This window comes from Mytilus trossulus, chromosome 5, assembly GCF_036588685.1.
Source record: "Mytilus trossulus isolate FHL-02 chromosome 5, PNRI_Mtr1.1.1.hap1, whole genome shotgun sequence".
In the NCBI taxonomy this organism is placed as follows: domain Eukaryota; kingdom Metazoa; phylum Mollusca; class Bivalvia; order Mytilida; family Mytilidae; genus Mytilus; species Mytilus trossulus.
In genome coordinates, this window is record NC_086377.1 from 29,679,151 (window position 1) to 29,704,868 (window position 25,718).

The 25,718-nt window shown below is 33.9% G+C and overlaps 3 protein-coding genes across 3 annotated transcripts; 2 read left to right on the forward strand and 1 right to left on the reverse strand.

Moving 5' to 3' along the window:
- The first annotated feature begins 6,604 nt into the window (after window positions 1-6,604).
- LOC134717837 (complement C1q tumor necrosis factor-related protein 3-like) lies at window positions 6,605-8,523 on the forward strand. Its single transcript, XM_063580332.1, has 3 exons — window positions 6,605-6,778; window positions 7,760-7,819; window positions 8,063-8,523. Exons 1-3 carry the CDS (start codon window positions 6,667-6,669, stop codon window positions 8,521-8,523), a joined length of 633 nt encoding a protein of 210 aa, XP_063436402.1. The 5' UTR covers window positions 6,605-6,666.
- Window positions 8,524-9,784: 1,261 nt separating this feature from the next.
- Window positions 9,785-12,305, reverse strand: LOC134717838 (fibrinogen-like protein 1). The gene is made up of 2 exons (XM_063580333.1): window positions 12,083-12,305; window positions 9,785-10,047 (listed from the first exon to the last, which is right to left on the reverse strand). Exons 1-2 carry the CDS (start codon window positions 12,273-12,275, stop codon window positions 9,785-9,787), a joined length of 456 nt encoding a protein of 151 aa, XP_063436403.1. The 5' UTR covers window positions 12,276-12,305.
- Window positions 12,306-22,852: 10,547 nt separating this feature from the next.
- On the forward strand, window positions 22,853-24,965 carry LOC134717839 (sialidase-like). The gene is made up of 2 exons (XM_063580334.1): window positions 22,853-22,904; window positions 23,893-24,965. The coding sequence occupies exons 1-2, from the start codon at window positions 22,853-22,855 to the stop codon at window positions 24,963-24,965; spliced, it is 1,125 nt and encodes a 374-aa protein (XP_063436404.1).
- The last annotated feature ends 753 nt before the right edge of the window (window positions 24,966-25,718 follow it).

Consider the following 25,718-nt stretch of genomic DNA (forward strand, 5'->3'; position numbering starts at 1 on the left):
TAGCATAACATCACAACATATAAAAACATACGATAAAATATCAATTAGCAGACTTAACTCAATCAAAAAACGTATGATTACACAAAGAACGAATAAATTTGATCTGCGATATCTGAATACAAATGCACAGTTAATTAAATATTAGAGACAAACAGTCATGACCAAAAGGCTATCAAACAAATTCAAACACACTGAGAAATATTTAACCAATCAATGTTCACTTTAGAAAAAAACCGTTTTTTTATAATCTTGAAGTTTATACAAATATCTATATTAGAATTTGGTTTTTGTTTTGCTTATTTTCAGGTAATACTTTGATAAAAAGAAGAAAAAAGACGCAGAAGGAAGTCCCAGCTGTGGGCAATAGTACCTAAACCAGGCTTGCAAAATACTGCAGTGGGAATGTTGTTTTAAACAAGTTAAAGGAGACGGATCTGAGCCCGTGGTACCAGTGATATATATGCAATAGCATGTTCAGTAATGCTCATGCTCATATATTATGACAAAGAACAATGAGTGATATGGTAATTTGAGGTCAAATACATAAACATGACTTATGTATGACGCCATAGTGATACAACTCGCGACTGTTCTGCAATGAAGGATCCAGATTAAAACATCTGGTTCATTTATCGAAAAACCCTAACATAATTTTAACAGCCTTGATAAGTTTACCATTTACATTTTCAGGAGTCATATATAAGCTCTAAAATAAAGCATATCTATTCCTTTGGTGATTTTTAATTATTTATATATATTTATGAAAAGCCTGATATTATTTTGTTTTTCGGGAAAGTATACAACCAATTATTATGACGAAAAGAATCTGTTTAATCAAATTAATGGTACCAATTTTCTTGCACCAGATGCGCATGTCACCAATACATGTCTCTTCAGTGATGTTCGTGGCCAAAGCATTTGAAATCAAAAGCTTATATAAAAGATGAAGAGCTATATTCCAAAATGTCAAAAAAGTATTTTAAAAGTTCGTTTCTTAAATTTTTGTAACAAAACATAAACCACTTACTAGTATTTCTAATGGTGATGACAACAGTTGTAGATGGCGTTTACCATTTTCATAATCTCCATTATATCTATGATTCACTACAGTATTGTATTATGAACTCACTATTAACTTATTTAGAAAATGTTTGGAATATTTTGACAATCGTAATTTTTTAAAAGACGTTTTATATTAGCTGTTCAAATCCTTCAAAAATTACAAAATGCGATGTTCTAACTGTCTCTAACATTTCGTACAATTTTTATCTGAACAATTGTGAAATATAACATTGTAAAAATATGTATTAGCATTATTTGTTTTTAGTTTAATTTAGAAATGTGACTTTTTGGTATTGTGAGCTTTAATTTGTGACTAGTTTAAGACATCCAGTGATTTTTTTCTTGAAATTTGTATTTTAAATTTGTAATCAATGTGTCTAGCTCATGGTTATTGTTGATAAAATATATTGATGCATAACATACATGTAAATGTAAATTTGTTTTATCATTTAAAGTTGACAGATAATTTAAAAAAAAAACACCATCAATTTAAATGTTCTTGTGCTATTAAATCGGTAATAGTATTTTCAAACTCAGATTCTTACCTGTAATTAATGTTGTTTGAACCAAAATATTATATTTTTGTCAAAATAAAGCTTTTAACATTTGTACACGTCTATTTACAGAAAGTAAATATGGTGAACAGTTGCCCGTCCGTCTGTTATCAGTTCGTCTGCTCGTCAGTTAGATTTCACGTTTACGGGGGTTTTATTCATTTTCGGGTAATAACGTAAAGAATGTTTTCAGCAGTTTTCATAAAACATTGGTGAATTGTTTATATCTATTTAGGTATATGCCCTTTCGATTTTTATAAGTTCTAGATTTAACTTTTCCGAGTTAAAGGATTTTGTTATAAAAAAAGGGATGATTTTCCAGCTTTCGGACAATATCTTTGAGTAGCTCTAATGAATCTTTGGTGACTCTTTAACATTAATTAGGATTACCTACTTTTAGTTTTGTAATAAATTTCTAATATGATATTAAAAAGTTATTGAACTTTATTGTTTGAAAATTCGAAGGATATATCATGCACTCATGGCGCAGCTGTTTATTTAATGTTATTTGGACTATTGAAATATTTTCAAATTACCCGAATCCCTTGGTCAGTTTTAATATTCTAATAAATTATTTTAAACCATACAGTGTACACATATTATCAAAATTTAATTTGCATAGGTTTACATATATCACATAAATGGTAGAAATATAGGACACATGTGTGGTTTCTACAATAAAAAGGAGATCAGACTAATTGATTGATCGATTGCTTGATTGGTGTTTTAATGCCACTTTGTGAATTATTGGCTATTTTAATTATAGTGCAGTTAATTTGTGGAGAATGTCGGAATGTCCAGAGAGAACAACCGACCCTCCGACTATTCCTGTCCATTAACATTGAATTGAAAGCACCTGGCACGTACGTGCTGTATTCAAACGCACAACCTTAGTTATGACAGGCTAGTGATACAGTAACTGAACTACTTAGACCTCTTACCTGCCAAGGGTATCTAATATCATACTTCAATTTATCAGCAAAGTTAAAACAATATATTCAATGAATATCTGATATGATATCAGAAAACTGAAAATAACTTATATGACGCTAGTTTTTGTGTACACATATGTGTGATTTTAAAAAGCTGTTGTCGGAAAGTGCAAGTAATTTTTAAATGCAACATGTGTATCAAATTGTATCTTAAATTGTAATTTATGTTTATCTTTGTAAGATTAATATTGGTGTACTATTTTCCATAATTATTGTGGATTTGATTAAACTAAATATTGCAATAAATTTTAAAATGACATTTAACGTATTTCATTGAAGCCATCATTATCCAAAAGTTGTGGAGCTTTATAAACCTAAAGTTTCAAATATGACTTGTGAGTGACCCATATAACAGAGGCACAGTACACACTCACAATGCCGTTATGTTAAAAGCTACTTAGTATAACAGCAGCAGATTATAAAGGAGCAGAGTGTACACTAAAACTATACATGCATATATAAATATATACACATATAAAAGCTCGGGGTTACGAATCCGATATCGATAGGTCCTCAAAACCTTGTTCTCTATTCTCGCTAACATAAAGCAATATAATCTTTTAGGCTGTACTATTTGAGTAACTAAGGTGTAAATTGAAAAAAGAACAAAAAGATCTGATTTTCAAATATGGTTAAAAGGCTAAGAGCAATATCTGGAAAACAACAAGCGTGACGATGACACCAATACAAATAATGTATCTTTCTGGGTAGTCCTTATCAGGTATAAATTGGTTTAGGTTGCTTGTGTTCAATCATTGTAACTTTAAGTGACAATAACGTGACTGTTCTGATATCATATGACCCTCTTTCTGTTTTAGATGGATTGTATTCATTGAAGGGTATTGTAAATAACAATGCAATGGCTGTGGAAATATAAAATGAGACTTCCTCTGTTGTAAGTGGCTAGTGAAATACGAGTTCACTAGGGAAACTAAATGTGTAGATCGAAAAACAAATTTACCGAAATTGTCTAAGTCGTTGCAAGCCAAATTATGTTTTTATTGATTGGTGACCTGTTTCTCCAAATGTTTCATATTGTGTCTGCTAAGGTTGTCAAAACTATTTATTATATACACGACAATAAACTGTTTGTTCTTTGCTCGGTTAGCATGCAGTTCATTAATCAATCACATAAAATCGATGCACTCACATGGTAAACCTGAAAGCTTGCAAGACTGCGTGTCACCTGACTGCAAAGAATGTCAAACAATGCCATAAACCTGTGTTCTTTTTCTGACGAATGAATACACAGACTGCATCAACTGATTGTATTCCAATATCGATAAAACAGGACAAATAGCATAACCTGTTTTGAAGAGCGGAGCAGTAATATCTAGTCTAAAAGGAGCAATTTTTCACTTTTTAAGAGTTACAAAAATACAGTCACAAATGCTTTGCATATCACTACAGCATAAGTTACATTCAGGATCAAACTGATTCATTACAGTGAATTCACCTCAACTAAACAAAGCAAAAATAAGGCTGTTTTACAGGCGAAATATCACACATATATGTACATTTAGTCATGTTGTGGTCTTCTATATATTACTGTATGTTATTAGCTTTTTCGTTGCTGAAGGCTAAAAGGTTGCCTTTAATTGATAACATCCACTTCATCGGAGTTTTTAAAGATAGTTGTCTTATTGGTAATCATACCACATCTCTTTATTTCTATAACAATCTCACGACGAGTACTGGAAAAATTCGTTCTACATTGTCCTTTGTCAGAAACACAGAATAAATATAAACAATGACACATCCAAAGCCTACGTTAAGTTATATGTTAGATAACTTCACAGGTAATAAGCTTTGAATAGGTAAAATTATTCGGACGTATTGCCTAAAATTTACGATAACAAAATCAGAGTGAAAGCATACAAGTGAATATATAGTACCATTGCCAATGCACAACTCTCAACAGGAGAATATACATGAAACACAAATTAACTATAATTAAAAACCAATTGTTCAGAGAACAATTGAAGGTCTTTCCACTAGTAAAGATCTATTTTGATATTGAAATATGAAAAATCAGTTTAAAATGTTAATTCCTATGGCTTTATGATGTATTAATGTGAATTTAAAGCAAAGGTGAAAATTTAGAACGTCCTATTAACCTATGACCTTGACCTCAATTTCAAGGTCACAAACCAAGGACCTTAAATCAAAAGACCCTAGGTCTTTAATATGTTTGGTTAATGAGTAATATCACTTTACGCATAATTCTAAATGTAAGATGGGCAAAAACTCCCATTTATTGTCTGCGCACCCTTTCAACCAAAATATACAAGTAAGGACATGTCGCAACTAACAATTTATGAAAAATTATTTGTCGATATGTCATACGGTTTTTGGTAATAAGTGAAAATAAGCCAAAGTCAAAATTTAGAATATGACCTTGACCTTTGACCTTGACCTCATTTTAATTTTTTTGGACCAATGACCTCAAATCTGAAGACACTAGGTCTCTATCACTTATGGTTTACCATTTAGAAATGCATATCACTTAATTCAATGGAAAAGGGGGAATAACTCTCATATGGAGTCTCCGTACAGCTTCGGTCCAAATGAATATCCTAATCCTTAAGATATAACGAGCAATTTGGTAAAATAAATTTGTCGTAATCTTTGACGGTTGCGAAGGAGTAGTGGCCACAAGAAAAACAGTGTTTGGGGAGATAACTCTTACAATGTTAATTATTTTCTTACGCAGTTGTAAATTTTAAACCGTATAAACTATACGATACCATATTCCAAATATCTAAGCGACATCTTTTGAAACATCAATACTACGCAAGAAAAAAAATTAGGCGGAAGAAAAAAAAAAAAAATAATAATAATAATAATCAGAACAAATTCAATAGGTCTTTCCACGGAAAGGTGGAAAGACCTAATTAAAAACCAATTGTTCAGAGAACAATTGTAGGTCTTTCCACTAGTAAAGATCTATTTTGATATTGAAATATGAAAAATCAGTTTAAAATGTTAGTTCCTATGGCTTTATGATGTATTTATATGAATTTAAAGCAAAGGTCAAAATCTAGAACGTCATCTTAACCTATGACCTTGACCTCAATGTCAAGTTCACAAACCAAGGACCTTAAATCAAAAGACCCTAGGTCTTTAATATGTTTGGTTTATTAGTAATATCACTTTACGAGTAATTCTAAATGTAAGATGGGCAAAAACTCCCATTTATTGTCTGCGCACCCTTTCAACCAAAATATACAAGTAAGGACATGTCGCAACTAACAGTTTATTAAAAATTATTTGTTGATATGTCAAAAGGTATTTGAAAATAATGAAAATAAGCCAAAATCAAAATTTAGAATATGACCTTGACCTTTGACCTTGACCTCATTTTTATTTTTTTGGACCAAGGACCTCGAATCAAAAGACCCTATGTCTTTATCACTTATCGTTTACCATTTAGAAATGCATATCACTTAATTAAATGGAAAAGGGGGAATAACTCTCATATGGAGTCTCCGTAAAGCTTCGGTCCAAATGAATATCCTAATCCTGAAGATGTAACGAGCAATTTGGTAAAATAAATTTGACGTAATCTTTAATGGGTGCGAAGGAGTAGTGGCCACAAGAAAAACAGTGTTTGGGGAGATAACTCTTACAACGTAAAGTATTTTGTTACGCAGTTGTAAATTTTTAAAGGGTATAAACTATACGATACCATATTCCAAATATCTAAGCGACATCTTTTGAAACATCAATAATACGCAAGAAAAAAAATTAGGCGGAAGAAAAAAAAAAAAAATAATAATAATAATAATCAGAACAAATTCAATAGGTCTTTCCACGGAAAGGTGGAAAGACCTAATTATATGTCACCGTACGACCTGCAACAATGAACAAAACCTATATCGTATAGTCCGTTATGAAAAGTCTCGAAATAAGTCTTAATGTAAATCTTGTAATGATAACCTTAAGTCTGTATTGGTTATCGCAAGAACTAATCAACTTATAAGTTGGAATCACGTACATTGTGTGAGGACGATTCTTATCAACATACTACATTTACTAGATGTATTAAGTAGTTAGAAATGGCCTCCGTTGTTTTTGTCTTCTTTTTCTGTATTAGTTGGATATTAGTATCCGATGCTATCTCGACAAAAGATCAAGAAGATATACTACATGCGATTAAATCTGCGTACGGTAAGTGGAAACTTTATTTTGATCTTAACAAACATAATTTTCCAAACGGTATGTATTCATAAATCAAGTGGCTAGGCATTTGGATAAGGCTTGTAAATTTTGTTAGGAAAATTTAATACACACACAAGCATAAATCTAAATCAAAAACAGTTTTTTTGAATATTTTCGCAAAATACGCGTATATTCAATAGGGTGACAGACAAAAATTAAGGTACAAAAAGATAGCCGAAACGAATGTAATATACAGAGGAAAAAAACTGCGGGAGTATTGCATTGATTAATCGTTTTTTTTCAAATATTTACTTCCAACAACTACAAATTGTAATCCTTCCCCAAAAGGTTGTCCAAACTTAAGGAGCTCATAAAATTCTAGAGGCCAATTACATCTGACATAAAAGAGGGTCATCTTACAATTATAATGGTTAAGCTGTCTTATATAATAGAATAAATAGATACTATTTGAAATACAGTTTTAGTGTAGATTTTGGAGCGACTATACATATGGACCACTGTTATAACATCTTTCTGGTATTATAAGGTCAAAACATGTCCAAAAGTTTTGTTATATTTCGGGAACTATATCTTCTTTATTATAAAAAGTAAGTGGTCTCATCTTTAAGAAAAATTGTTCAAAATATAATGTTTATTCATTACAATGAGTTTGAGGGAATAATCATAGACAATAGGGCAAACTCATCTCATTCAAGAGGGGGGGGGGGGGGTAGAAAATTTTAACGAAAAATACATTTATGTTACTTGGCGAAAATAATAATGAAGAGGCGAAAAAAACAATAAAGTTGCGAAAAGTATATTGTTTTGGCGAAAGAGGTGGTGAAAAAAATAATTTTCCCAGGGGAAACCTTGTAGACCAGTCTGATAAGTTGTATAAGTGAATACATGTGCATGGCACCATACGATGCCAAAGGTAAGCTAGAATAACTGTTATTTTAATAACTTTTTTTTTTTTTTTTTTTTTTTTAGATGAAATGAAGATGGAAGTTTCGACGCTGAAGAAAGAACTAACACTAATGAAACAAAAAAGTAAGTTTTTTGTTAGCTTAAAGTAAACGTTGGTACATATTATTCAGCTATACTCACTCAATAATCTACTCGTTACATAATCCCATTTTACTTTTAATTTGGTCATTCGAATGTCAATCCTCTTTATGGTTAACCGAAGTATTGTTCAGGAGTATGTCGAGTCCTTGGTTAGTTATAACATTATAAATGTCGTATCATGTGTAAAATAAAGAAGTTATTTTTTATTTTCTTCCTGTTTTGTAGATTGTGAATGCGGTACGAAAATCGAAACAAACAACAATAAAGGTCCAAGATTCTTAGTTCCCAATGGACAGGCTCCGGTGGCGTTCCACACACACCTCTCTGCAAATTTCAACGTCAGTTCTAATCATGCTGTCGCTTACGATGTTGTCAAAATAAACGTAGGAGACGGCTACAACAAATTCAGTGGTATATTCAAAGCACCAACAGCGGGATTGTATTTTATCACCAATACAGTTATGTCGATGCCTAATCATGGAATCCATGTTGAGATTGTAAAAAATGGAGTAACCATTGGCAAGAACTGGGCCGATCATAACGGGTACGAGAGCGGTACCATGTCAGTTATTATCGATCTGGACGTGAATGACAGTGTTTGGGTGAGAGATTCAGACGGAGGAACAGAACGTTTAGAGCATGATTACAACAGCTTTTCCGGTTTTCTAATTTATACGGAATATTAAAGGATGAATTTTAAAATAAATCTATCGTGTAATATTCATTATTTATTTTTCTTATCAGGACTTTTTATATTATATAATTTGTTGATTTTTTAGCATTCTCTTTTTCAGTATCCTTTAATTAGATATGCCATTTTCTTTTTGTCTTACATTTCTATTTTTTTTGTGTCCAAATTTGCATGATTTGTGTAGATTAATGTAAAAAAGAAGATGTGGTATGATTGCCAAGGAGACAATTGTCAACAAGAGACAAAAATGACACAGAAAATAACAATTACAGGTCACCGTACGGCCTACGTCTATTATTCTCTATTATGCAAACCTCATCTAGACCTTTATATATCGTCGATGATTCTTAATTCAAACATTGAAGCCATAATCATACCGGTAATATGATCATATTTCCTCATATATAGGAATGTGACAGATAGAAATAGAAAAAATATGGTATCAATGCTAACAGACAAAATGACAAAATTCAATACGTTGTATATATATTTATAGATACAGGTAATTGGTAAGTTTTTAAACGATCACTTCAACCCCGCTGCATTCTATATGTCTATCAAAATACAGGAGATTGTGATTAAGTTGCTGCCTTTTGTCGAGTTTATTATATTAAATTTGTTGTTCGTTCATTTGTTTTTAGTCAAGCGGTTAGTTTTCTTGTTATGATTGTTTTACGTTTTTCTTTTCTGGACCTTTTATAGCTAACTTGGCGCTATGAGTTTTGCTCTACATTTTTTTTAACTCCTACGTCGTTTGGTCAACGTACTTCAACGGACAAACTGAAGTTTGGAGAAATCATCATGATCTCAGTAAATCAGGGTGAGATAGAGAGGTTGTGTGTTGTCGGCTTTCATTCAATGTATTCTCTAACATCGTGATAGTAGTTTTCAAAGGTACCAGGATTATCATTTTATATGCCGTAAGTGCTTTTCGTCTATATAAGACTCATCAATGACGTTCAGATAAAACTCCAATATAAAGCCAAACAAGTACAAAGTTGAAGTGCATCAAGAAACCAAAATTCCCAAAAGTTATCCAAATACGACTAAGGTAATCAATTCCTTTGATAAGTGAATCTTTAGTTTTTCGAAAACTTCAAGGTTTGTAACAGGAAATTTATAAAAATGACCACATAATATTAATGTCAACACCGACGTGCTGACTACTGGGCTGGTGATTCCGTGAGGGACGAAACGTCCACCAGCATGAACGTTATATTATAAGAATAATTGTAAGAAAAATTTATTAAAAGAAATCAGTATTTCCTAATCATCATTTTTGTTGATTTTAAACCGTAGTCATCGCCATGCCATGAATGCCATACAATGGACTTGTCTCCGCTCACACTGTAATCAATTCGACCAGGCAAGTATTTTCCGTTTAGATTGGAAGCATAACATCTTGCATACCACCACGCCCCACCATGAAGTTCTGCACAGTTTTTTTGAGAATAATAGTCATTGTCTCTGTCAAAAGTTGAAAACTTCATACCACTGTGGCCATAAATTAAAGAATCTCCTGTAATATAAGTGTGTTTGACTTAATGTTTTAAAAAGCTTTAAGTATTGTTATGTTTCATTCATTGAATAGACGCTATTGTTGTCATATTGAAAAAAAAGATTTTGGATAACCGTCAACACGACAACTAATAAAAAAAATATTTTAAAAGAGTTAACAAATCATTATGATTCATATTAAAGGATCCCAGTTTATTTATCATAAAAGGACGCCGTATATACAAATAAAGAGACGTTATATGATTGTCACTTATACAACTATTTAACTAAAGTATAAACGGTCGTTTAGACTATGTTAACTTTATATATAATCGATCGTATCAAAAGTATTTTCCAGAATGATGTCATCCTTGATATCTATGGTGGGCTTACATTTTACTTTTCAGCTGAAAATCGTCGAACATTCAGGTAAGAGGATACATGGCTATATATAGACCTCCCTGAACTCAATCTTCATTATCATGATTATATGATGCAGAAAATTAGTTAAAACAGAGAAAATAATGACAAAAAATGGCATGTTGCAATTGGTTAATATACGTAATGCACCTAAAACACGTCTGTGTAGCAATATTGAACATGTTTCTAGTTTTAAAAAGCAAATGAGCTTAACCATTGTTGTCTGATTTGGAAATAAGATGACCGTAGAATAAAGGCAGTGTCTATTCGTCCGGCTAGCCTGGCAAATACTCAATTTGATACGGCAAAACGGACAAATAGCATTTTTACGGTTTTTAGCTGTTTGTCCGGCAAAAATTATAATGATGAAGATATAATATCGTGTTTTTAAGGAGATAAATAAAGGCTGAGTAGTAACGAAAAATATTGTCTAAAATTGGGAAAAAAAAACTATACATTTTATTCAGATTTTTCATTCTGAAAAAAATGGGGGGGGGGGGGGGGCTAGGGGATTACTCTCTCTTTTGTTGTACAACCTATTTGCTCTCTCTTTTGTTGGCTTCAATAGGTATCTTTAATTAAAAAAGATCCTCAATTTATTTTTTTGTAAAGCTTGGTTCAAATCAGGTCGTCAAATGATTTTGCACGATTATTTATTTATAATGTTCGGTGATTTTGTACCTCATAGGAAATTAGAAAAAAAAGGGTAGGCACTTGTAACCTGCCGCCAAAGTGAGCTTGTGTTTTCGATAGAATTGTTTTTAGAATAAAATGTTTATTAGATGCAACAGAATAAAAACGGGGATTATATCAACCCTGGTGTCCTGTTCCCAGTCCAGGCATATCAGTGAATGTTCAAAGATCTTTGTTATAGTGTAACTTAGAAATAATGCATCCAAGCATATTTGATTTGGTATTTTTTACCGAACGTGTTTTGCTTTCTTGGTAAATGGGGATAAATCATCAATTTCACTTTGATTTTAGGCTTATTCCACACAGTGTTAACATGTATACGATGTTGATCTGGAGTCAGGCCAATAGAAATTTGTGAAAAGCAATCACATTCCCTCTTGTTTTCTTTATGACATCTTTTTAAATATATAAAGATAAATCACGATTTCCTATTCTAAAAACGTCCATTGCATACGCGCGTTTGTTATCCAACACCTCATCCGGGACACTTTCCGCGCCATATGACACTTTTATTGACATGGAGACCGCTAAAATGACGGCGAGAACCCCCTGTCTTTCAATCATCTGAAAATCTAATGGTCTTTTAGACTATGTTTGTATACAGATGCTTTTAAAACGATTTCCCTGAAAAATGTCAACTTCGATTCGTACGGAGGGCTTGAAAAGAAACTTTTCAAATAAAAATCGTCAAAGATTCAGTTGAAAAGTCACAGGGCGTTGACTAGATCTCTTAAGAAGATGATGGAGAGATAACTGTCATTTTTGCAATTAAACCTCTACGTAAATATCGAAGATGACATGTAATGAAAGAGGCATATTTACACTGAGACGATACGTATTACAAGAGACATTCGTACAAATGAGACTAAAAAGTTAAATCTTAACACCTTCAGCTGCGTTCTTTGTTTTGCCTTTTTAAAGAATATTCAAATAAGTCACATTACCAGCATTTCCAGAATAACCACTAACAGCAATCTGGTATCCATCCTGTTCGTCACCAATTGAAAACGTTTTATACTCCGCATATCTATCTTGGTTATCAAAGTCTGACAATTCAACTCTTAGTGCATGTCTTCCATGGGACGAAATTTTGTGCATGTTTTCGTTACCTGAATGAAAATTCAAAGTACAGTACATTTGGAGTCTTACTACGATGATAGTCGGACAACTGACATGTCCCAAATCTCATATCGGACATATGTCCGACTGTCATAAATTAAATGATTGACATATACTGCTACTTAATGAATCCTTTCATCCTTAACTGACGACAGCACACGTCAATCGGTCTGTTACGGTTCAACGTTTTTCAACTACCTGTGACAATTATCGTGTCGGATGAAATTGACCAAATTATAAATATGTAACATTTTACAATAATTTTTATAGTTTAATCTTCATACTCGTGTAATATTTTTTTTCTTTTCTGTTGTTAGCATGTTATTTTCTAATCTTGAAATAAATGTTTACAATTTTTACTATATAACTTATCATGTATTCATAAAAAAATAAGGATACATACATTGTTTTTAACAATTTATTAATATAGATATTCATTTTTATGCAGAGAAACTTGCATATAATGTTACATGTACATCTTCTTTCTTACGTTTTATATAATAATTTATACTATTATAATTTACGCTTAAATACCATATTTGTATTGGCTAGTAAGAGGATATTAATTTACTCTATCACATGATTTAGCAGGTGACCATTTTTTTTAATGTCACCCTCTCAACTGTTCCAATCAAAAAACGATAATTTAAAGGAAAATGATTTGAAATTACATCAAGTTATTAAAGACAATGATTTTTCACTGTGGTTGACAATTTTTTCTCAGGGTACCAATCTGCTTTATAACCCTCTCAGCTATGTGTTATTTATATAATATAAACGTTTCCTTCTTACTCACTCATGTTACGGAAAGTACATCATTTTACATTGTAAAATCTGTTCATAAAATATTCAATGAAATTCTGCAGAAACTCATTTGACCAAAAGTTTTGTTATAATCTATAAATACTATAGGTTTCATTTCTGTAAATATTGACAATGCAATTTCCCATAGGATCTTCTTTTACGGATAAAAAAAAGTACCACTTTTACTATGAAGTTTTGAAATTATTCTAGAATTGAAAGTTCATTTGCACCACATTTTTTTTCAAAGGTAAAAATGTAGGGCTGTGCGGCATATTTTCAATGTTTATATGCCCTGAACTTCTCAGAGTTTAAACTTACAGTAGTTTTCTTAACTACCCCTACCTCGAATGAAAGGTTACCACATATTTCAATGTAAACAATATGCATGTGTTTATTTACTGTTAACGTTCATAAGTTCTGTCTCTGCGATATAGAACACAGAGAGTATAACTAGGAGCAAGCCAGTATGTAAACAAAATTAATTTTCTATGAATTTTTAATTTCTCCCCAAAAGAGGCGTGTTTTCAGAAACAGCTGTATTTACAAAGTGCAACCTATCACCGTTGTAAAAATCTATACAAATTGCGGAACACCATTTCTGTCATGGTTTCCGACAATTAGATAATTTAAAACTGATGAACAATGTATAAAACTCAAAAATGGATTCAGCATATTCAAATGAAGTTAAAAGATCTGTTCCGATGTTAATTAATTGCTATATTGGTCAATCAATCAGCTTTAGGTATTACCTATGTAAACGATGAGAGCAATCAATATTGTTCGTTCTTTATTTAACATTATCGACTTTTTTATTCGAGCATCACTGCTGGGTCTTTTTGTTTTTTGGGACAAAACGCACGTCTGGTGAATTATAATCTAATGATAAAAATTTAGTAATATCATTCCTTTTATAAATAACATCTACCTAGCCAGTATTCTCCACTGCTGTTTCCGAATCCCTCCTTGTACGCTTCCCATCCTCTGTAAAAATCAGTGCATCCGTTGATTCTTTTTTGAATAACCTGTTTTATAATACAGTGTTGTGACTATTAGTTCAAGAAGGGAGTTGTCTGGAAAACAGGTTTTATTTATCAGCACTTAAGTCATAAACAAGAAAAATGGACGGTTTTATAGCGGAATTAAATTATCATTATGATTGACAAATGACCCCAAAGGGCATGACCCCTCATTGCTAGCTTAAATTTCAAATAAATATTTAATGCTTATTACCAAAATAGACCGGAACTGCTGGTAAGACACCGTGTGGGTATATATCATAAACACCGGTCTTCACATCTGCGATATCTGAACATTCACGTGGTAAAAGTGTACCTGTATAATTATAAAAAAAAGGAATTTAATAAATAATGAAATGTGACGTCCTTATAATTAAAGTGGTACCATTGTAGCAATGCATTCGAAGCAAAACTTTAAAGACAAATGACTTAAAAAAAGAGAAAAAGATTAAACGGCAAACATAAGACCAAAACAAACATAAAAACAAAACATTTAGCAAAACGAATTCAATAGAAATCCGGAGTTAAACTCATATATCCTGCTCAAAGCACAAATCCACCGATAAGTCGCATCTGGTTATAAATATAAACAATAACATCGTGTCGTTGTTTTAGCTTTACGCACCACCGATGTTCCGAACAACCAATTTATGATGGCGTCAGAACAATTTCGTAAAGGAAAATAAGCAAGATCGGGTAACATGAACTCCACGGAAAGCGGAGTCACACTTAAATGACTGTTTTCGATCACAATTTAAAAACAGTACCTGCGTTACAAGTAGTATACTTCATGTTGATATTAGAACATGACAAGTCGCTGCTAAATCGAGTCCGATGACACCTTGAAATACAAGCATGATAGGAATGACAAATGAAACATGTATTTTCAAATCTTTGACATATATTCCTAATCTATCAATCCTTTCATGATGACATCCATCATTTTGTATAAAGCAGAGATTGATTGTCAGTATGTGTTACTAAATGTCTGAATGATGAATTTTGGTAAAGCGAACAGCAATATAAATCCAAATGTTATGTCTCTGATGTTTTCTTATCCATTTATTATGGTATGTATTGTATATCAAGCTTTTTATGTTAGTTTTATGTTAGAAAATATAATTCAGTAATAGAAGCTCCATTTTTAATTTAAAAAACACACCATTCACTACCCTATTTTTATTTATCAATATTTCATCTGATAAATATTACATGTTCTATTGCATATTTCCGCAAATGTCCAATAAGAATTTCGATTAAATCTAGTTCTTAGCTAACATGACGTTGTGATATAGTTATTTCAAAATCTTTGGTTTTTTTTAATGGCAACCCTTTATTTCCTCTGTATTACATACAGTGACCTCGGTGGACAAGTGGTCTAAGTACAATATAGTTCCATAACCGTAATCACTACCCAGTCAACACTGAGGTTTTGTGCTCGAGCCGAGCTCGTGCGCAAGCACTCGACTCCAATCTGAGATGACTAGGATTGTCATTTTCCTATCGAGATTGGTATTTTCCCGGGCACTCCGACTACCGGTACCAATCAAACTGGCTGCTACCTACTTACCATACAGTAGCGCTTAACAGTGGCATTAAAACACCATTAAGTAATCTGAATTACAGAGTAGTTTGACATGGTATTTGTCAAAAGGCAGTATCCATTCTTTAATATTGAATGTCAATAATGCTGTTATTTTTAATTGATTTTTAAATTAGAGAATAAAAGCTGGCATTTGTTTTATTTGTTTACCTTTTAAAACATGTAATATGCTAAAAACATAAATACCGTTTGAAACCGGGTTAAAACAGGGTAAATCACGATTACATAGTCTGGTACTATTACAGCATTCGGAACAAATCTGCCTCCTTCCTTCAGACCTTCTCTTGCCAAATATTGAGCCTGATAGATGACTGCAAGTCTATATAACAAGTAAAAAGTATTGATCAAGGAAAAGTTTTCAAAATAATTCAAAACTAACAATTCGTTGTAAATTACTGCCATGCCGGTATACAAATCCGTTGGTCGATCAGTTATATCTACGATTTAACATAACAAAACATTTACCACGCATGGATAATAGAGTTACTTTTAAGGTTCAATCTCGGATTAAAACTAAACTCTCTGACAAAATGGACGATTTTTGCTTACCAAATGTTTTTTCCCTTTTCTATTCTATAATTATGAAATTCTCAGTTGATACAAATCGTGATTGCCGCTATATAAGCTAGGTTGCTGCGTACGAAGCAATGCTCGGAGGCCTTACAAATTGTTTTCAAATATCTTTCAAGATTATGTGAATAAAATATCCTTACCTGCTGGTATGCACATCCTAAGTCGTAGCTGACAGATCCTGAGAGTGAAATGAACTTGTGTTTGTAGCATACCTATAAGTGAAAAAAATGATGAGCATTACACATACAATTGAGATTACAAATGGGGAATATGTCAAAGAGACAACAACCCGACCAAAGAGCAGACTACGGCCGAAGGCAACCAATGGGTCGTCAAAGCAGCGAGAAAACATCGTTTACTAAATCAGTAAAAAATGACTTCACACCAAACTCAAAAACACACAAATGGACTTAAACTAAAAAACATACAAGACTTATAAAGGCCAGAGGCTCCTGTAAAATACAGCGTTGTAAAACGTATTTTGTGAACTCTCAACCGTACCTCTAATTCCTCTAGTCAATGTAGAATAAAGAAACGCATAAATATAGCAATACGCACAGTAAAAATTAAGTTAAAAGAAGTCCGAGTCCGATGTTAGCTTAGGTAACAAAAGCAACTAAGTAAAATAACACATGTCTTTATATAATTAGACATCAATCGAAGTCCTTAATGTACAAACAATTTAGGTTCCTTACATAAATATAATGTTGATGATAAACCTATTGAAATGCATTAGATTATTGCAGTTCATAACATAGGCACAATTTAAAGCTTTGCAATCATCGGTTGTTGATAAATACAAGAAAGTGAAATGAAACAGCCGATCACAACTAGTAAACAGCCACTTGCAGATAAGGTGGTATCCTTATAGATGTAATTATCGTCGTCCGTCATCTTTCTTTGTTATATAACCTTCTTGATAAAAAAGTGTTTGTAGATTATGGTTACGTTTCTGTTTTTCAGTGTTGTTATGTTGCTTTGCTCTTTGTAGAGCACACGGTCCGAAAATTATTTTCAAATTGTTTTCTTTCAACTAGAATTCATGTTTTGATTTTGACAATTTTTCTCTATTCTTTATGTTTTGGCTTATGCATTTCATATGTTTGTCATAATTAAGCAAACCATTGTTATCTATTCTAAATTTTAGAGATTCAATTTCTCTTTTCCCATTTTATTTCTTGATTCGTTTGTTGTTCGAAACTGCAGTTTTAAAAATTTCCATTGTTTATAACAGAGGTCATTCCATGACATGATATAGAAAATGTTGACAATAGTTTTAATTCATAGTTAACAGCATTTTCCCCTGTGATACGTGTTCTTTGTAGTTTAGTTTATAATCTTTGACACTGACAATAAGATTAAACACAATATTTACAACTTAAAACGTCTTATCTATGTGTTCTATGTAAACTGCGTCTCAAATCCAAATAAGTAATGTGTCGATGTTGAAAACATCGTTGACTGGTGTTTTTATTCATTCTCTAGTAACTATTGGTTTAAATCAAACTTTTAGGATCGGGATACAGCTTTGAATTATAAATGTACCTCATTATCTGCGCATGTCAGTGTATAGTGGCAGCTTGACGAGCTTGCAACATGTGTACATGATAGACAATCTTGTCCACAAACTGTTAAATAAAAAATGTGTGTGAATTGTGCACCATATTCTGCATTTTAAAATCTATTTTGTGTTTCGTAGATTGGTTTTGTTATTTATTCTTTCGTCACAGGTGGTTTAAACGTCTAACCTAGATGAGTCAAGCAGATTTTAAAAGTTGGCTATAGAAATATTTAGTAAATCAGTTAAAATGCACTAGATATCATAGGTCAATGATAAGAATAAATCGTATTTTAACTTGAAAACCAAAATTTTGGTGGGGAAATGGTGAAAATTAGTAAAATGTTATTTTGACCATTCAAAAAATACGGATAATAAAGAAAATATTAGTCACATAACTACAATGATTTAACATTTCTAAGCAATCAACATATTCTAAAAAAATTATATCGTATTTACGACCAATACTTTTGTAAATCATGCGTGAAATTATGCGCAGTCAAATAGTCCCGAGCCACATTAATATAGATTTAACTAAAATCACATATACTTTTGAACGAAATTATTGAAAGGACCTCTGTATACATACACAGAATTGTCAAAGTCGTTTAATTTTAAAAAAAATATTCAAGTACAGTAGTTGAACTATAATATTTCGAAACGTTAATTCATTTGTATTTAGTCTGTGGAAAATATTGTATTGACTCGATGAATACCTGTCCGCTACTTGAATAAAAACCGGAAATATTAAAAGAAAACTTATTTAATCGAAAGAGAAATTATTTCCTAAAATGCGAGTAAGTAGATGATCAATTTTCTTGGGAAATCACAATCCGAACGGGACAGCATACCTACCCCATGTTAGGGAATGGTTGGGATCCCGCTGACATGTTTAACCCCGCCACATTATTTATGTTTGTGCCAGTTCCAAGTCAGGAGCCTGTAATTCAGAGGTTGTCGTTTGTTTATGTGTTACATATTTGTTTTTCGTTCATTTTTTTTTTACATAAATAAGGCCATTAGTTTTCTCGTTTGAATTGTTTAACATCGTCTTATCGGGGCCTTTTATAGCTGACTATGCGGTATGGACTTTGCTCATTGCTGAATGTCGTACGGTGACCTATAGTTGTTAATGTCGATGTGTCGTTTTGGTCTTTTAGTGGGTAGTTGTCGCATTGGCAATCATACCACATTTTCTTTTTTATACTACCATTTATATATTTTACAAAATAGTTAATTTAAAAGTGACATAGTTACTAGCATGGTATTAAATGAATGTCACTTCAAGTTATAGAAAAAAGATAGTAATGATTCAAGAAGCTAGAGCTGGTTGACATTAACTCGGGATTAAAGTGATGTGAAGCATATCTTTGAAAACTTTTTATTTATTTTGACAGCACACGAAAGCTTTTAATTATTTTCACAAACCAGCTTAATTGTCAATATTCCTTACGATACTGGAGCTTCGTAGTTGGTTCCATGATAATGAAGTCAGATATTCCTATGACACCTCCTACTTCAAAACGCGAAAAAGTAAGCCTTTCCAAATAAATAGCCAAATATTTGCCATTGGTAGCTTTTCAGCAGCTAAAAAATGTATGACGGTGTTATCATCCTCATCTTTCGTAACCCCGTAGTCATATCTGATTTCTTCCAAAGGCTCGATTGTTTTATTACTAATCATAAGAATTACTGGCTTTTCCTTGATGTAAACAGTTTAAGGCTTCAAATTTGGCGCTTTCTTGGAATGGTTTATTAGTCTACAAAACGTTTCCATTTCAGGATAACATGAACAAGGAAACGCTGCTGCATCAATACACATCTATTTTGATGAACGCGATTCCGAGAAAAAATAGAAATAATTTCCCTCGTGGGAGTTTGTAGTATTTTTGTATTCTCGAAGTTTTTTCTCACCTTCATTCTTATTTAACAAATAACCATGATAATCACAAAGTACTGTTCCCTTTTCAACTTTATGCTCTTTCACCAGAACACCCTGTCTTACGTCTTTTACAACGCTAACTGTCAGATTCGACCACTGCTGGTTTTTAATAAATTCCTCAATAGCAGGGAGGTTTTCAACTGTTAATTGCGGGTTGCTGCTTTGGGTTTTCCAGTGATCGAGACGATGTTTCAACTTTACATTTAGATCTTTTAGATACACAGTATTTCCATCTGAATACTTCTGTAGGAGATCGTGTTTTGGAATACTCGGTACTTCCGTCAAACATGACATTTGGGTATTACGCCTCCTTGCCTCAGCTGTGAGAATTCTGTATGCGACCTGTGAATGCACAGCACTCCTCTTATGGTAACTCAATTTGTCGTGAACTTTTTTTGCCACAGTTTTAGTACATGTATTTCCCCAACTTGATATCCTGGATTGTCGGCAAATTTGTTTTTGTAGTTATTGTACCAAGGGTATCAAGGTATTTGGAAGTATTTCCAATTGCCACTGTATCTGGGGAAAATCGACTGTTAGATTTCCGGCCTTTCTGTTTCGGACTTTTGGCGTTTATCGGATTAATCTTTCCAACCACTGAACCAACTGCCGTCTTTACTTTTCCAAATAACCCCACTGATGTACACGTCTGGTGGAGTAGAGTATGTTCTTCCAGATCCAAATTGACTGAACTTGGTCCGGCAACTTCATCATCTAATTGACTTTCCGTGGGTACAAAAAAGTCTTTATCTGGCACCTCTTTGTTGTCTTTTGGGTGGAAAGAAGCCTTTTCCATCATGACAAAAGCTTTCACAGCCTCTCCGAAATCTGCACCTACATATCTTTCATCGGCCATATCGGAAGAATGACACATGTAGGTTACGAAGCAATCATTTTTCTCCTCAGGGGTGTTGCTGTAGAAAGTTTCAAACCCCCTACGAGCTTGTGTTGCTGTATATATTGGCGACACATTACACGTCTTATACAGTCTCTTAATTCCTTCTGCCATTTTATTAAAAAGGTTCCCCTTTGCCATTCACCAAGAATGTTTCGGTTGTTGACTGGACTAATTTAACACGAATTTTTACCTAATCCGTAAACAAGTTAAGAAAAGAGGGACGTAAACAAGTTAAACTGTTCTTCAGAAAGAACAATTTTGCCGAGGCCATATTTTCCTGTTTTGTGATGGGCAATGCTTATGCAATGGAAAGTTTCTCCATTGGAAATCCTAGTTCTTTCAATTGCAGCGGTATATTCAACAAAACGCATGTCTTCCAAAATTCCAGACCTATGACCATGGCCCATGGACATCAAAACACCAAGATATGAATTGATGTAGCTGATTACATTCTTATGAGGTCGAGGAACTAGCAACGCTTGAGCTATATATTCTTTCGCTTCCGGTTTTGCTGCGCGAATTATAGTTTGGACCTCATGTACCGTGGGCGAGTCTTTTCGGGTCGACTGCTCTCTGCTCCCTTAATTTGAGTTTTTCTGCAACCTTGTACCTTGAGCTTAATAGGTTCAGATTAGGAAGTTAATGTGACAGTCTATCATACTCAGCTTTGTTGGTTTAGTATAGTTTGGCAACAGTCGTCAGATATTTCATAAAGTGTTTGAAATGCTTTATATAATTAAGAATTGTACCTGACGAATATCCTATATATTTCATGTTATCAAGATAGGCGCATAGTTTATCGAATGTAATTCCTTCGGTTTCACATTTGCGTTTTGTGATGCCAATTGTGACCCCTTCGTCTTCATCCTCATTTATATGATACATTACGCGAGTCACATTAGTAACGATGTGAGATTTTGATTTTACGGAAGCAGTATTTGCATTTAGCAAGTAGACCGTTTCAAATTCATGCAATATATTGTATGTTGTGTGTTTTGTACTCTTCTGGTATATTATATACTCCTTTACTTTGAAGGTTATGTTTGAAAGAATTTGCCTTGAACTTATTTCTTTTCTTTGTTGCCGTTGCTCGTGCTGTTCTCTTTCGGACTGATTTAAGAGTTTTATTTTTTTTCTTTAGGTTCTCCATTATTTTCAGAAGATTTACTGTCACTTGAGTGGTCTGTTGTGAGATTATAATCGGGATCATTGTCACTGTCATCAAAGTTATCTATGTCTCCTAAAGATTCAACAGAAACTGACTTACGCTGAAATTTGACGCTTTTCTTCATATGAAAATCTTGCATACATTGATCTTTCTCATCATCATCACATTGAGCTTCGGCAGCGCTATTTTTCTGGGATGGTCCATTAACCTTTGAAAGAGACGCTCTTTTCTTTGGACGAGTTGTATCCTTTTTGTCCATTTTAAACGACATTCGTAAAAATGTGTTATCTTTCTTTGATTTTGTCAAACGATGATGTACATTCTTAAAATTGAGAATGGAGATGGGGAATGTGTCAAAGAGACAACAACCCGACCAAATAAAAAAAACAGCAGCAGAAGGTCACCAACAGGTCTTCAATGTAGCGAGAAATTCCCGCACCCGGAGGCGTCCTTCAGTTGGCCCCTAAACAAATATATACTAGTTCAGTGATAATGAACGCCAAACTAATTTCCAAATTGTACACAAGAAACTAAAATTAAATTAATACAAGACTAACAAAGGCCAGAGGCTCCTTACTTGGGACAGGCGCAAACATGCGGCGGGGTTAAACATGTTTGTGAGATCTCAACCCTCCCCCTATACCTCTAACCAATGTAGAAAAGTAAACGCATAACAATACGCACACTTAAATTCAGTTTAAGAGAAGTCCGAGTCTGATGTCAGAAGATGTAACCAAAGAAAATAAACAAAATGACAATAATACATAAATAACAACAGACTACTAGCAGTTAACTGACATGCCAGCTCCAGACTTCAATTAAACTTACTGAAAGATTATGATTTCCTCATATGAACATCAGGCACAATCCTTCCCGTTAGGGGTTTAGTATCATACCATCATACTTGTCTATATCTAATATTTTTCGTTTGGATTTGGATGCGTTGGTTTGCCTTTCAATGCCAGAAGGCCCTGGTTCACATGGTACAGCTGTATAGATTTTCCTCTTTTCAACATCAGTAGGTGGTGCATTAATGGATTCATCTACAGATTCAGTTGTCTGTATAGCTATTGAGTCCATAGTTAGTATATTTATGGTTTCTAGGGACCCCTTTGTTAATCCATATTGTTCTAATATTATGGTCTGATCTGCTAATGAGCCTTCGAGACTTCGGGGAGCAATTGTTTTGTATACTGGACGAAAAGGAGTATCTATCTGAGATAACTTACAAGCGCGTTTGCGTTCGTCTTTCCTTTATTCAGTTTTGGTTTTTCTTTCTCTGGATTAGCTTGTGACCAAATTTTTTTAGAATTTCGATAACATCGGTCTTGGAATACATGTTTTTCTCCGGAATTTCAGACTCTTTAAAAAAACACGTTTTTGACCATATTTTGATTGTGGGTTCTGAACGCTTCAGACGTGTTTTTTCTCTTTTTTTTTGGATATCTGATCCTGATGTCTCTAACATTTGCCTACATGCATGTTTGTGCATATTTTTATCAAAATACTCATAACAATACAGGCAAAGTACAGGGAGATTCTTTGTGCGGTTCATTGGTTCAACATCCAAATCCTTTACAGATTTTTTCTCAAGATTTAGTCTACTACCAATATCAAAAGACGTTATATTGTGAGCGATTGTAGGGGAAGTATCAAGACCCAACACAACAATCTCATATTGGTCGTTTTCACTTACTGTAAACCAACTTATTTTCGCGGATTCTTTATTTCGCGTTTTACCCTTTCTTAACCACTTCGCGGCTATTTAATTTCGCGATTATCTGATTTACTTGATGCATTTTAATAAGGAAAGATCCAAGGATTACATATTCGCGACGATTTATATTCGCGTTATTTTTCTACTCGCGAAAATCGCGAAATTAAATCGCTCGCGAAAATAAGTTTGTTTACAGTATACATTTTTCGTCTAAAAGATTACTGCTTTTAGCACCATCAACAACCTTAATCATACATGGTTGGGGAATACCTTGGGCGGTGGAAGACGGGGAAGGACATATTGATTGATTGATTGTTGGTTGCTTAACGTCCAGTGACATACTATACCCTCTGTAGTGGAAGACGGGGAAGGACATACTATACCCGCTGAAGTGGAAGACGGGGAAGGACATACTATACCCGCTGTAGTGGAGGACGGGGAAGGACATACTATACCCGCTGTAGTGGAAGACGGGGAAGGACATACTATACCCTCTGTAGTGGAGGACGGGGAAGGACATACTATACCCTCTATAGTGGAGGACGGGGAAGGACATACTATACCCGCTGTAGTGGAGGACGGGGAAGGACATACTATACCCGCTGTAGTGGAGGACGGGGAAGGACATACTATACCCTCTGTAGTGGAAGACTGGGAAGGACATACTATACCCGCTGTAGTGGAGGACGGAGAAGGACATACTATACCCTCTGTAGTGGAGGACGGGGAAGGACATACTATACCCGCTGTAGTGGAAGACGGGGAAGGACATACTATACCCTCTGTAGTGGAGGACGGGGAAGGACATACTATACCCTCTATAGTGGAGGACGGGGAAGGACATACTATACCCGCTGTAGTGGAGGACGGGGAAGGACATACTATACCCGCTGTAGTGGAGGACGGGGAAGGACATACTATACCCTCTGTAGTGGAAGACTGGGAAGGACATACTATACCCGCTGTAGTGGAGGACGGAGAAGGACATACTATACCCTCTGTAGTGGAGGACGGGGAAGGACATACTATACCCTCTGTAGTGGAGGACGGGGAAGGACATACTATACCCGCTGTAGTGGAGGACGGGGAAGGACATACTATACCCGCTGTAGTGGAGGACGGGGAAGGACATACTATACCCTCTGTAGTGGAGGACGGGGAAGGACATACTATACCCTCTGTAGTGGAAGACGGGGAAGGACATACTATACCGGATCCCTCTGTAGTTGTGGTCTGTGACAACACTTCTGTCGATGCTGACTTGTCTTTTGCTGCTGTTCCAGGTGACATCTACTTCCAGGCGTTGATGATCTGTTGTTGGTGGCTGGTTGGGGTCTCTGTTAGTTTATCTTGGTTAGACATCTCTGTAATAAAGATGAGCTATATATTTGTTGATCTCACAGTATATGAAGAACAGTATTTACATTAGTTTCTATTATACTTATAATATATAATCTGTTTAAAACTTGATAAGGCATACATAAATTCGGTTAGTTTTCTCTTTTGGATTGTTTAACATTGTCATTTCGGGACCTTTTATTGCTGACTATAGGGAATTGGCTTTGCTCATTGTTGAAGGCCGTACGATGACCTATAGTTGTAAATTTCTGTCCGTAGGTGGCCTGTTGCAAGGCTAAATTGCTGTCCCTATCCAATATATCCTAATTTTTCAGTGGCAGTCCAAATTTCCCCGACCATCATCCCAGCTGGCCACTGTTGTATCAGCCTACCTATTGTATTTATTGTGAACTTGTTCTCGTCCTGAATATGCATGAAATATTTGCCACTGGACGATAAGCAACCAACAACAACTATCAAATGGCTATTGTGTAATGTCAGGAAAATGCTCATGACAAAAAATGATCATGACAAAAAATTATTTGAGTTTGCAGATTATCCAAAATACTTTTAACGGCTTAGTTTCGCTTAACCATCTTGTTGTAAATTTTCTTTCAAACCTTACCCAAGTTTGACAACATACCAATTTAGAATCATTGGATTTAAATAGTAATCATTGCGTATTTTACAACAACTTTTTTGGAATTTTGAATCTTCAATGCTCTTCAACTTTGTACTTGTTTGGCTTTATAAATATTTTGATATGGGCGTCACTGATGAGTCTTATGTAGACGAAACGCGCGTCTGGCGTTCTAAATTATAATCCTGGTACCTTTGATAACTA

Bases quoted from the DNA above. Each gene is read 5' to 3' on its own strand.
- LOC134717837 (XM_063580332.1), top strand. From the start codon at position 6,667: ATGGCCTCCGTTGTTTTTGTCTTCTTTTTCTGTATTAGTTGGATATTA. The intron at 6,779-7,759 runs GTAAGTGGAAAC...TTTTTTTTTTAG, and splicing joins TGCGATTAAATCTGCGTACG to ATGAAATGAAGATGGAAGTT. The intron at 7,820-8,062 runs GTAAGTTTTTTG...CCTGTTTTGTAG, and splicing joins AACACTAATGAAACAAAAAA to ATTGTGAATGCGGTACGAAA.
- LOC134717838 (XM_063580333.1), bottom strand. From the start codon at position 12,275: ATGTACTGTACTTTGAATTTTCATTCAGGTAACGAAAACATGCACAAA. The intron at 10,048-12,082 runs GTAATGTGACTT...CTTATATTACAG, and splicing joins TGGTTATTCTGGAAATGCTG to GAGATTCTTTAATTTATGGC.
- LOC134717839 (XM_063580334.1), top strand. From the start codon at position 22,853: ATGGATTCATCTACAGATTCAGTTGTCTGTATAGCTATTGAGTCCATA. The intron at 22,905-23,892 runs GTATATTTATGG...TACCCTCTGTAG, and splicing joins AGCTATTGAGTCCATAGTTA to TGGAAGACGGGGAAGGACAT.